The sequence below is a fragment of the Protomyctophum parallelum genome (genome assembly GCF_964188405.1).
Source record: "Protomyctophum parallelum genome assembly, chromosome: 10".
Classification (NCBI taxonomy): domain Eukaryota; kingdom Metazoa; phylum Chordata; class Actinopteri; order Myctophiformes; family Myctophidae; genus Protomyctophum; species Protomyctophum parallelum.
The window spans coordinates 39,296,287-39,309,584 of record NC_139704.1 but is presented as its reverse complement, the minus strand read 5'-3'; the positions used below and the strand labels follow the sequence as shown (position 1 = coordinate 39,309,584).

Here is a 13,298-nt window from a genome sequence, read left to right as displayed (position 1 = left end):
GTCGGTAGTCACTGACATTTACTTTGATCAAGGGTAACTACGCTGTGAAACTCTATGGTAAACTATTTGACACGTATGCGTCAAACACAAGTACAATAAGTGACACTACACAGACTTCTGGCTTTGGGACAGCTAGCATCTCTTAACTCTGCAGGTAGCAGCAAACAGAGGCACCATGTTGATTTGTGACTTCCCAAGAGGCCAAGGGGCAAACTCTTGACAGTCTTTCATACCATTACAGAGCAGAGGTCTCTCCTCACCATATAACAGCACAGGAAAAAAAAGATCATTTAAAATAGAAGAGACAGTAAGCTTGTAAGCGAACCTGTCAGAATAGAGGACTGTAAATCTTTTTGATTTATTTTTTAACCGTCGTTCCTTCTCCGCAAGTTCTAAAAGGGGTGAAGGGCTTTGGGATAACTTTGATATCCTACCTGTGAGTCATTTCAAACCCTATAGTCTCCCACATGAGAGACCACATTTCTACCACTCAGGCAAGAGTCACTCCTCACTTGGCCTGGGGAGATAATTTGTGCTCATGAACTTCTGGCAGTACAACTTGTTAACCAGTAGGTGTCCTACTCAATGGAAGAGTGGGTAGACCACCTCCAGATGTGCCACTGCAGATGTGCCATACTGTAGTTATATTGTATTAACATATTATTAATTATATTAATATGTTCATATTATTAACAAGGAGTCTATAGACTTTAGATCATACAGAATGGTTAATGTTCTGAACTACAGATTTAAAAGACAAATCTCCAAATACAGATACTGGTATGCAAATGGGAGGTTAAAGGACACATCCTGCATGCTTTGCTCTGCTCTCTTCTGAATTCTGGGTCTTCCGGTCTCCTTGTTTCAGAGGTAGTAGAACACTTCCCACTCAGGGAAACCCTGTTCACGTGGCTCCCCTCAACCTTTAGTGATGTTTAACAGTGGGGGGAAATTCTGAATCAGATATTATGTTAACCTCCTTTTTTTTGTGTATTCCGCACAATTACTTTTTTTCTTTTTAAGCAGGATTTCGTTCCTAGGGTGGAAAAACCTCTGCATTCCAGAGACACCAACTTTCACTTGTGTGGAAACAGGCACAGACGTTAGGCGTGAACTCAAATGGCCTATCCTTGCACTTCTGTCAGTAATCCAACTACATATCCTGTCAAAATACCCCTTGGTATTTTGGTAAAGGGAATTATGTGCAAGCACATTCTCTCTTTAAAGTCTTTATAGTCTTTATAATCTTGATTGCTATAAACACCACAGCAGAAAACATGTTGAGGTTCCACCGCACTGTGAAAACGACTACATATGTACATTTACATTTTTCATTTGCTCATAAAAACTCAGAACATTGCAAGCTATAACATGGCATATCGAGGTCGTTTACGCCAATGAGAAGGAAGGAATTTTTTCCCCTTCTGTAATTCAGAAAAGATGGTTTTGGCACATTCTGCTGATGATAATAAACCACTTACAATGCATGGAGCAACTTTGTTAAATAATGCTGGTTCACTTCTCTTTATTACTATATAAAGTTGCTGATTCCATCTTTGCTTACATGCTTTGCTTGCGTTTGCATCAGTTAGTGGTTACTTATGTGGGTTTCTGGTTCGTGATCATGACCTTGACAGTAAGGTAACGAGACTGAACATGCACTGACATTTTGCAGACCTGGCAACTTTGAGTTTTCTCTTTTAAAATATTGGACATTCTGTAGGTCACACACACAGTGGAATCTTAAAAACCAAGAATGCAATTACAATTTTAAGAATCTATGTATCTTAATGCCATACTGTAGGTGTATGAAGTCATGATGTACATTGCATGTACTGTATTTGTCGAAATGAGCCGATCTACAAGCTCACGCGTGGTGTTTTCCCTATTCATTGTTTAATAAAGTATATAGGGCATTGCATGATTGTATGTAAGGGCTTAAGTGGCAAAGAAAATGTCGCCCCCTTTGTTTTCTTCTTCCATATTGAATTCTGAAAGAATGGGGACGGCACGGCAGAGAATGATAAACCTCCTGGGTTGACCAGTGACAGAGCGATGATGATGACAATGGATGGTAGGGAGGGGGGATGGGGGTGGAGGGCGGGGGGGTCAGGAGGTGTCGCAGCATCTCACCACGGCTCTGTTGCCTGCTGATGACGCCCCCTAGCGTCCATCTGCGGTCCAGTCTCTTCAGATGGGCCTTACGGCGCTTAGTGACTGATGGACACAAATGCCGACCAGACACACACACACACACACACACACAAACAAAGAAACAAACATGGGGAAACATAAAAAGCAGGCACAAACAACATCATGATTGTTGACAGGGTCGCCATTATTAGTTACATGGATGGAAGACATGGAGGAAACAGGACCACAATCGGACATGATGAGGCGGCTGGTGAGGAGAGTTGAGTGAATGTTACAGAGGAAGTGTTAAACCGAGCTATCATCTCTGGGCCTTGTAATTAGCAGCATGGTTTTCCCATGCTGTCCTGGTTGAGCATCTGGGACACACATTGCTGTTCCAGGAATGCCATCGCATTAATAACGAGGCTGAGAATTCCACTGGTTGGAGTGGTGTGTGCCACAACAGGTCTATAATTCTCCACAGCCTTTTCTTATACGTAAAACACAGATGAGAATGATTAGCACCAACAGGAAGACCTTTTGTCATGTGCCAACATTTGAAATTGCAGGGTACACATTAAATTGTCTTAATTTAAGGAAACACTTTTATCAGTAAATGCCATTGACCGTATTCACACGCATCGTTCCCAAGTAGGCCACGGCGCCCCGGTCTAGTAGTGGAAATAGCAGATCTAAAGCTGATATTTTCACTATATTTGAAATGGGGCTTAAGTTGTTCATAATGTGATGAGTTGTTCAAACAGTAAGTATCCAAAAATACAAATACTCAAGTAACGTACACATACTGAAACAAATTATTTTGTTACTGTCCACCACTGAATTAATGCGGTATGAAAAGAACCTGCGCATCACTAACCCATTGATAAGGCAAAACCAATTAATTTAATGGACTACAATTAATTTATGTGTGAAATATGACCACTGGGAGGCAGAAGATATACACAGTACTGTCATCTTAACACTACTTTTAATAAGAAGAGGGGGGGGGGGGCACAACTCAAACTGTTTTGAGCTATCAAAGTGTCCATATCTTGGCTCTCGAAGACTTTATCATGAGCTCCAGATCCAGGTTTCCAGAAACGCGTCCCCATTTTGGTGACAGAGAGGTGGCAGAGGCTGCTGCAGTCTATGGGATTGACAGAACGATGGTGCTTTATGGGCTGTGGGCAAATCCCAGGGCTGACTAGACACATAAACACTAATTACACAGACACGTCCCCCCCCCAAAGCACTTTGGCAGCCTGCTATCTGCAACGTGTGTGTGTGTGTGTGTGTGTGTGTGTGTGTGTGTGTGTGTGTCATGAGTGCGTGTGGTAATATTTCTGTGGTATGCATCAATCTTGGATTGAACAGGGGAATGAAGACGTTCTGTAGTCTATACGTCCCACTAGGGAGGCAAAGGGCTAGTCAGCACATTGTGAAACTGTAGAGCTATTTAGCCAAATGCATTCTGTTTCCCTCCCTCCTCAAGTCAGAAGATATAAAATTGCCAAAGGGATCCGGGGTCCCATTGTTAGGGAATACACAAATCGTACACACAAGATTTCTTGGCTAGAGTGCTGGAAAATCTGAATGTTTGTTTGGAAGTGTAAGATGCAATGATTTTTTTCTTCTTTCGTACAAATATACTATAAAACATTAAATGATAAAGTTTTCTGAATTTGAATGTGATATTATGAGGTTGGAGTTCCATTGTGCTAGGGCAGGGCAAAGTATCACAATAACCAGAAGAGAAAATGGATAAATATCAGAATATAGAATCACATATCAAATTATGTAGTTATTATAATTATCTTGACTGCTTGGTATTTGGCTGGCATTCTTATTAGGCCTGGCAGTAATAGGCTACCGGTAAATAAATATGACTTTGTAATCGGTAAAATCTCGATTCACCTTATTTGGAAAAATATGATACGATTACAATAAACAAAAAAATGTCAATATGTTACCCAGCCCTGCATTGCAATGAAACTTTGTCTGAGGTTACAATGAAAATATTTAAAGAATGCAACAAGGATATTGGATTGGCCCAGAAGCTGGCTTGATAAGTGATAATTGTGAGAAGAAATCAAGATGATTGCGTGACTGAAGTCTATCTTTGCCAGCTTCTCATGTCAGCATGGTTGTCTGGCAAATTGGGTCCTACCTGCCTGTTTTATTAGGTGTGTTCCCTAGCTAGTATGAAAATGTTTTGAAATGAAAATGTTTTGGGAAACAAAATGTAGGAAACCAATTAAAGGGACCCATAAAAATTGGTCTGTGACCCAACCTTGGGTCTCGACCCAGTGTTTGGGAACCAGTGCATTATGGCGTCTCATGCAATGTCCTCACACTGAACTAAACACTGGTGGAAATAAACACCCCAACGCTTTTCCTGAGTTTACTCAGTAACTCTGTGGAGGGTCACACGGTTTTTAGTGTTAGACTGTGTCTCTCTCTCTCTCTCTCTCTCTACTGTACAGTGCTTCACTGTATGGCACATCACTCAGTACACGGCTGTGGCTTGGTCTCCCCCGGCTCCGCTGCTCTGTGTTTACTCAAGGCTCAATCCGCGCTCTGTCTCTGGGATGCTTACGATGGCAGCAGGACAGAGGGAGTTGTTCACGCCGACCCCGGGCGTCAACCTTCAACGTAGGTCGGCGCTGGCTCTTTGGGTGGGTTCGCTGCGTTTTGTCTGACACGGAGGACTGAGTGCATGAGGGTAGAGGTGTGTGTGTCTGTGTCTGTGTGTGACTGTGTCTGTGTGTGTGTGTGAGAGAGAGAGCTTGTAGATGCTTACATACATGGCATGCACGTTTCTACAATAATGAGATCAGCTTACGTGTCATACCTTCCTCGGCTTTGGAGGCCCCCAGCTCCAGATCGTCTCGCGTTGCACTGTGGGAGTTGAGATAGGTGGCAGGAACCCAGCCCTGCTCCTCCGCTGTACTGACAAACCACCAGCCTGAAAGGGGGGGGGGGGGGGGGAGAGCAAAATAAGGTCAGCAGGGTCAGTTCAGGGCAAAGTAGAACAAGGCCATCAGGTGTACTTCCTGAGGGAAGGAAGTTAAGGTATCGGAAATGTACTGTATAAAGTACAGTACAGCACAGTCATGGTAATGTAATAAGGGAAAATCATGTTGTGTCCTGTTTTCATACATAAACATGTGCTTACACTGACCCTGACATGTTTTGTGACTATAGACGAACATCTTACAATGTGATTCCTAGTGAATGTATGATTTGAATGATGCTACTCCTTTACCCCATTGCCGGAGTTGTTTCTGTTGTAGTCAAACAGAGCCATGATTGAAAACACTCATTTGGATCATAGGGGATCACATAGAAATGCACATGAGCATGCAGACCATGTAACCTTGATTCCGTTGCCAGCGGACTGCCTCTATAATGGTTTGGGGGGCGACGGGAAAGTCGGACTGACCTGCCTAGCTATATCTCACCCGGTGATGAGGTCCTCTCTTTCACAAGCATCAATCATAATTTCAAAGGAATGAACTGCATGGCCAAGATCTCCATTAGGCTTGTTGTAGCTTGATGTGATTGGATTCCTTGGGGTATGACAGCATCGATTTGACAGCTGCTTCGTGACAAACGTTGTGATTGAAGAGCTGGTGGACATGGACAACACAGTGAACACACTGCATTTCTTCTTTACGAAGACAATGAAACAAGCAGAGTGGGTGGAGTAAAGTGATACTGTGTTACATTAGGTGCATTTTTATTAGGCTTTTGGGTGAATTCGAGTCTGTATTTGATCTGAAACAGGAGAAAAAAGATAAATCACCTGCTAGCAGCGGGTGATTTATCTTTTTTCTCTGTTCTGTCTCTGTTTGATTGAAAGCATTAGGGAACTTTGTTTGTTGTAGCGGCCCGCTACAACAAACAAAGTTCCCTAATGCTTTCAATATTACTTAGGCCTAACTTACTAACCCCATGCAGCTCTGCCATGACATTCATTTAAAACGCCCACCGCAACACTTGACGTGATTTCATGCCTATTCTCTGCAGGGGACAGAAGTGACAAAGACATCACTTAAATAGTCCTGGACATGGAATGCCACATACACAGTATTTGTTGTGGTAACGGAATACAATATGGCTGCCAGCCCTCTTGACAACCCATAAAGAGGCTATGAGTGTTCCACCACGTATGCACAGCTGGCCCATGCTTCCAGTGTCCACTTTTCAAAGGGTAGAATGGAGCGTTTTTGAGCATTGTTTAGCTACAAAGGGATAGTAGTAGTTTGTCCTACAATAAATTAAAATGTCTGGAACATACGTAAATGTTGGAATGGTTAGCTTATTGCACCAGCTAATACATAACATAACAGTACATACATAACAGTACTAATAAGTAATGACGTCATAATACAATACATAGTGTTAGTGAAAACTGCAAGGTGAACGTTCAGCAAATCGCTCTTCTACAGCAATCAGTTCTCATCCAAAAATGTGTCTCTCTTGTCTCTTTGCAATCCTTAATGCATTACCCTCAGACAGGTAGCAATTAAATGTCTATTGGTGAACCATTGGGATTAAGGGGATAAGTGCAGGGACAATTACTGGAGGCTGATAGTGGTTTGAACTCTCCACCACAAACCCCCAAGCAAGCAGAGTGCAGGGTGAGAGCCAAGTTGCAGGCTCCACCTTTAATCATTTTCAAAGACTCACTTCATCATGTCCATTATCTGTTGGCAGAAGTTCCAGATTCATCCATCCATTGTTGAAACGTACACACATACAGTACATCTGTCTGTGCCACACAAGTCGCACCCTCAGTTGAACGATGTGACTACTGACTGACTAAACTTAGCTTATATGGAGTTTGGGTAGCTCCACACACACACACACACACACACACACACACACACACACACACACACACACACACACACACACACACACACACACACACACACACACACACACACACACACACACACACACACACACACACACACACACACACACACACACAGATGATAATGCCTGTGCTTGTTGGGTCCTCCTGGCCCTAAGCCTAGCATTGGCCAATGCTCAAGGACCTAACAAGCCATGTAATGTGCTCAATCTTTACACCAAAGCTGTGGCTTCAGAGAAACCTTATGCCAATATATCACACTGAGAGCTGTGAGGTAAAAAAAATAAAAAATAAAAATAAAATGGTGACATTTTCCTTTTCCACCTCAGAACTGAAAGCTCATGCACATGTGCCGGCGAGTAAAGAATGATTATTGGAAATATACAGAAGATTCCAGTATTTTCCCTTCATGACATTAATAGTAGGTGACATGGTAATTGTCATGTGTTCCCAGCAGCATAGCCACATTTGTTATTTTCAAGATGTCAAGATGTCATTATTTACTTCCATCGGTCATTGCAAATTATACAAACTGACATGAGATTTACATATGCTGATATTGACCTGACTGCGACAGTGATGAATAAAGTAAAATGGGCCATTATAGAGCTTGGTAAAAAGTTAAAGTCCATAAAGGAAAAAACTGCTCAAGTTGACAAATTGCCATTCTCACGTTGGCATTACAACCTGGGCAAATGTCATTTTCACACTTCTGCAACCCTGTGAGTATAGAAGTGAAAAGTAAGCGTGGCGATGATGTGTGTGGGAATGCACCTTCATTGAAAGCACTTAAGCAAACACCTGAGTATATATTCTGAGCAATGACAAACTGTCACGTTAAGAGGACTGCGTAAATAATATGCTGTTATTGATGGCTAGGCCCGTCTTGCCTGCATTTTTCAACCCTGATCCCATATAGCAGGTGCTTAGGTTGAGTTCACTCGGCCTCAAAAGAGGCAATAAAAAGCACTTTCAAAAACACACATCCACTACACGATTGCTGATTTCCGCAGCTTTATATCAAACAGGTGGGAATTATGAGCACACACAGCTAAAACTCGTCAGTGAGAAGTCTGCTTCGTGTCTTTCATTACATGCATCCATTCAAAGATCAACTGAAACCCAAGCTCCCACAAAAAAGAAAAACTTGGCTCAGCAGCATTATTTGAGTTACAGAACATAGACATAGACAACAGTGAATCCCATCAGCAGTGTAGTAGGTAAAAGTGAAGCTGTTATGACAGGTGAGTGAATGGAGTAGAAATACAGTAGATCCAACTGTGGGAAGGTGAAATGGGAGACAGTGGGAATGAGATTAGGAGAGCTAAAGCATATATTTTCCCCTTTTCTGAGTCACATGGATTGCCTGTGCAGACTGCAGATGTTGGAGGAACGTGTGTGTGTGTGTGTGTGTGTGTGTGTGTGTGTGTGTGTGTGTGTGTGTGTGTGTGTGTGTGTGTGTGTGTGTGTGTGTGTGTGTGTGTGTGTGTGTGTGTGTGTGTGTGTGTGTGTGTGTGTGTGTGTGTGTGTGTGTGTGTGTGTGTGTGTGTGTGTGTGTGTGTGTGTGTGTGTGTGTGTGTGTGTGTGTGCGCACGCAATGTTGGTATGTAGTTGATGCATTGCATTTACCATCTTGACTCCCGAAGCAGGGAGATCTCCCTGCATTATCTGTTTGTGTACTTGCTGAATGCTTGTGGACTATCATCTCTTATCTGTGGCCTGCCTGGGTCTCATGCAGCCGAGTCTTTTAGCCTATAAAGTAACTCTCCACTTCTCTATCACTTCTGCCTTGTCATCTGTGTCAGGGAAAGATGGATCACAGAGAGCTGCTGAACATTAGTTCAGAGATGTTCACCTCAAAGAAACACTGATTTATAATGTAGGCATTTAACACGCTGTTATCCAGAGCGACTTACAAAGTGCAAGTATAAGAGTTGGCACTAAGAACCAACAAATATAAGTGGTTGAGTAATTACAGTACTCAGAAAACAATTATGCCAAATAGCAATGCTAAACAATAATCGGTCTCACGATTACAGTGCTTCAGTATTTTATAACATTTAAACGGTGTTTATTATATTTCAATCCTCACGTTTTGGCCAGTGGTTGATGGAGACAATAGTCAACGACCGCAAACCCCTGGCAGGGATCTGGTGTGCCACCGCTACACCATTCCATCACGACCACAACCTCAAATGTCACAGTCTCAAACTGGGAAAGTCCAAATGGTTTGTCTTGACGACAGTGCTGCTCTGGACTATGAGGAGATTGTTTGGCCTTTATGACAGATATTGTTGCTGCCGTGGCAAAAAACTGTTTGTATTTTCAAGGCATTACCCCAGGTGAAGGAGTTTTAAGTATCTCGGGGCCTTGTTCACGAGTGAGGGGAGGACGGAGAAGGAGATCAGCCGGAGAATCGTAGCGGCAGGTGGCGGTATTGCAGTCGCTGTACCGCACACTTGTGACGAAAAGAGAGTTGAGCCAGAAGGCAAAGCTCTCTGTCTACAGAGCAATCTTCATTCCTACTCTCACATATGGTCATGAAGTGTGGGTCATGACTGAAAGAATAAGGAGCCGGCTTAGGTGGTTCGGGCATCTGGTTAGGATGCGTCTCGGGCATTGATAACTTGGTGAGGCCTGCTGGTACAAACACAAACTAGATGCTTGCCAATTATTCCAAACCGACAAAAAAAGGCTAATTGACAGAATTTTCAGAGACCAATAACAAACGGCTAACAAGAGGGAGAGAAAGCAAAGCTGGCTGCATTGTTGTAATGTGGCAGCAGGGGTTGGAAAACTTGCCATTTGAGATGTATATTCCTGGACGGAGAAAAAGAGCACGAGAACAGATGCCTGGCCCAGAGATCAAAGTAATAAAGCTTTTGCTGTACCCCCATTTGTCCTACATTCTACACTATCTCTGCGAGCAAAAAAGACTCCCAGACAAAAGAGAGGTGAGCTCACTTCTGAGCTGTATTTATCTCCCATACTGTACCTGCCATCTGGAATATCTATCAGGTTAAAGAGCCATGCCTCCTTTTTACTGTAATCAACAACAGATTCTCTGCTGAGGCAAAGAATTGGAGGCCTGCCATCCATGTTGGATTTAGTTTTTTTCTGCCTTGAATGTATTGACCAAAGATCAATATATAATATACTATATAGCTGTACCATGCCAGGTAGTTAAACGCATGCATAATGGATCACAAATGTAACATTGCTCTATATAAAACATCAACAGGATGTGATCCTAAAATCTATCCCTCCTCACACAGTACAGCATGCATTTGACCTAGAATCATTTGCACTATATTTCAATCCAAAATATTTTTTTACAGGGTCTGAAATGAGGAATGCAGTGGCTCAGCAATCCTGTAGATATAATCTGACACCACTGTTGTGCACGACGGGAAGGAGGGAGGTAAGACAACACACACACACACACACACACACACACACACACACACACACACACACACACACGCCACAAAAATGTCCAGCTTCTGTATTTATTAACAGTATATCCACTATCAAAGCTCAGGGGGGGGGGACATATCCAGCTCAATGCACAGACTATAAGTTCCAGTTTCCATAAAACACTGTGTTTCAATTATTTGCGTGGGTCTGCTACAAGGGGAGGTGAAAACTGCACAAAACGACTTTCAAGAGCTAATGTTGACCCAAGCAACAACCTACTCTCTCCCTCCCTGCCTCTGAAAGGATCCCCTATGGTCTACAGTACACCAAGCCATGGGTCCTGTCCTGCAGTCTGCACTAGAACTACAGCATAGTTAGAAACCCATAAAATACATTGGTCCCTGACAGCACTTCTCCTTAAAATGCTCTTTACCTGTAGAGAGAGAGAGAGAGAGACAGCTGCGATGTCCACTTTGATGTTGATGCTACAGTGTATGCACCAAAATTAGGCCTAATTGTTAAATTCAGGACTTGTTCTTGCCTATGGTTCTCACTTCCCTCTGTCTCCACCTCATTCACAACCACGTGGTGGTGTTGTTGTTGTAAGTTGTGTTCATGGCACTTCATTGGCAATCCATTCTTTGTAAGACACTCTGGATAAGAGTGCTTGCTAAATGCTTAAATTGTATTTGTATGTAACATTGTTGTCTTCCACATCAGCCACTGTGTCGACATAATAACGTAATCAATTACGTTACAAAGTACCAGTTGTCCTGGCTCTTTAAGTTTGAAGACAAGATCACTATCACTTAATTTACATCCTTAAACAAGGTTCTTCCTGAAGTCACCTGCAGACCATGTACCACCATGTATTGTACACACATTGGTGGTGTGGGGTTGGCCCCCCTCTAACACAGACAGACATTCCTGGAGTTCATTTGGCAAATTACAATTCAGAGAGGGTGATCGAGACTTGGAGCGTGGCCAAGGTAAACCCAGACCAGCCGGTAGTAGAGGGATATTTTCTGGGTCAGACTGGTCAACGCCAGCCCTAACAGTGCCCTTGATGTGTAAGCAGACAACAGGCATCTATATATAAAGTAGAACTGCACTTCCACAGTGAAAAGAAACTGCTAAATTCCCATATCTCTCCCATGCACGACTCCCACAGCACGAGGTTTAAACTGTTGACCACAGTGCATTTAGAGTGATCTGCAATGCAGCGGGGGCTGTGGCGCTAGCTTAGCTCTGGTTAGCATCCATCCTACATACTGTAAACTGAGGAGGCATCCTGGAGGATCCATTAAGCCATTATAATGAACCAACCTCTCTGAACCACTAACTTTGGCAGGAAATGGCTTTTTCCATATTCCCTCCGAGTCTTTCCCTGCACTCTCTACTCCGGGCCAGCGCCTCTCCCTGGCAAACTCTCATAAAAAAAATAGACAAATAAAATGACCACAATCACACAGTTAGTGCAAGGACAAAGCTAATATGACTGTCAAACATACTTTCACTTAGTAGTTACGGTACAGTAAAGTCTTAAAATTACAGTCATGGATTATCTTTATGTATACGTTTTCAATTGAAGGTCGGCAAATTTGTTGAATACTTTACCAAGGTACTAGGATGCCTTTAACGGCATCAGGGCCTGCCGAAGAAAACTAGTCTTTCAGCTTTCTCGGGTGAATTTATTTTTCAAATATATAGACAGCTAGTGTATATTAAATCAAATTAAAATGATTGAATCACCACCCCAGAACGGAAGGCATCAACATTACACAGCCCATTACACATTTGCCCATGCCCATTTTAAGGCTGCCTTGAAAAGACACTTATTCTCTCATGGCATATAGTTTTTGATTGTTGTTGGTGCATTTTGTAAAGCGTCCTTGGGTTCATGAAAGGCACTATATAAATTCAAGCTATTATTATTGTTATTATGCCCATGCCCTTCCGTCCCCTACTGATTTTAGCACCATACTGTACCTTGTTCAAGTAACAACAAAGACAGACATGGTCAAACTAGTCATTACAAACTATTACACTTCACTGTACTGCGCTCCAAAATATAGGCCAATAGGCACACAGCGCAGCAGCATCGGTAACGGAAAATACAGCCTTGGCTCGGGACTACAGGCTGGAAAAGTAGAGAAAGCTGAGCTTGCTTATAGGTCTGACCTAGATTCAGTGCCCTGTCAAAGGCATATATTATCTAATCCAAGGTAAGGAAAACCACAGCCGGCGCACGAGGCGCAGCCACAGCATACAGAACAATGGCTTTATTCCAGAGTGAGACAACAGTTGGACAACTCCTATTAGTTTAACTGTAAGTAAAAAAGCTCGGGTGCTGTGAAATGTCAACACTAGATCTATGGCACGATGGCAATCCCGCTCTGTGCACTCACAACTCTTGTTGCACAGCTCATATAAAACAAATTGGGACCATTGAGATTGAATTAGATGAGAATATGTCCATGTGAGGAGATTTTCCGTACGGCCATCCCAAAATCTCTGCAGGGGAACCATGCTGACTTAAATGCGTGGTGTTGCTTCACACAGGAAAAAGTCCATGTTGTAGGCTACAGCTCAGACATCCATAAAACCCAATTCCAACTTTTTGTCATGATATCTGACATTTTAGTGCCTCAAGTTCATAAAGAGCATACATTCACCACTTACTGTAGCTCTGTGATTCACAGATCAGTATGTCAGAACCTATAAAAGGTGCACAATTGTGCTGCTATAGCCATTGGATGCTGAACAAAACGAGACATGGATTCGTTAGCATTAGCTGAAGGATAGAATGATGTCACTTAACATAACAGCTAGAGGTGCTTTTAGCCTGCTTCCAATGCAGGAGGCA

General features: G+C 42.8%; 1 protein-coding gene across 2 annotated transcripts in view; it reads right to left on the bottom strand.

Annotated features, from left to right (window-relative positions):
* The window catches only part of LOC310866077 (SH3 and PX domain-containing protein 2A-like), a 66,867-nt gene that overhangs the window by 4,461 nt on the left and 49,108 nt on the right, over nucleotides 1-13,298 (bottom strand). Inside the window, exons 8-9 of one of the 2 annotated variants that reach the window (XM_083775382.1) lie at nucleotides 4,985-5,098; nucleotides 2,134-2,217 (exon numbers count right to left, since the gene is read on the bottom strand). In XM_083775382.1, the coding sequence (XP_083631508.1) occupies nucleotides 2,134-2,217; nucleotides 4,985-5,098 (198 nt within the window). The remainder of the gene's footprint in view (nucleotides 1-2,133; nucleotides 2,218-4,984; nucleotides 5,099-13,298) is intronic. The other variant, XM_083775383.1, reaches the window with a different exon arrangement.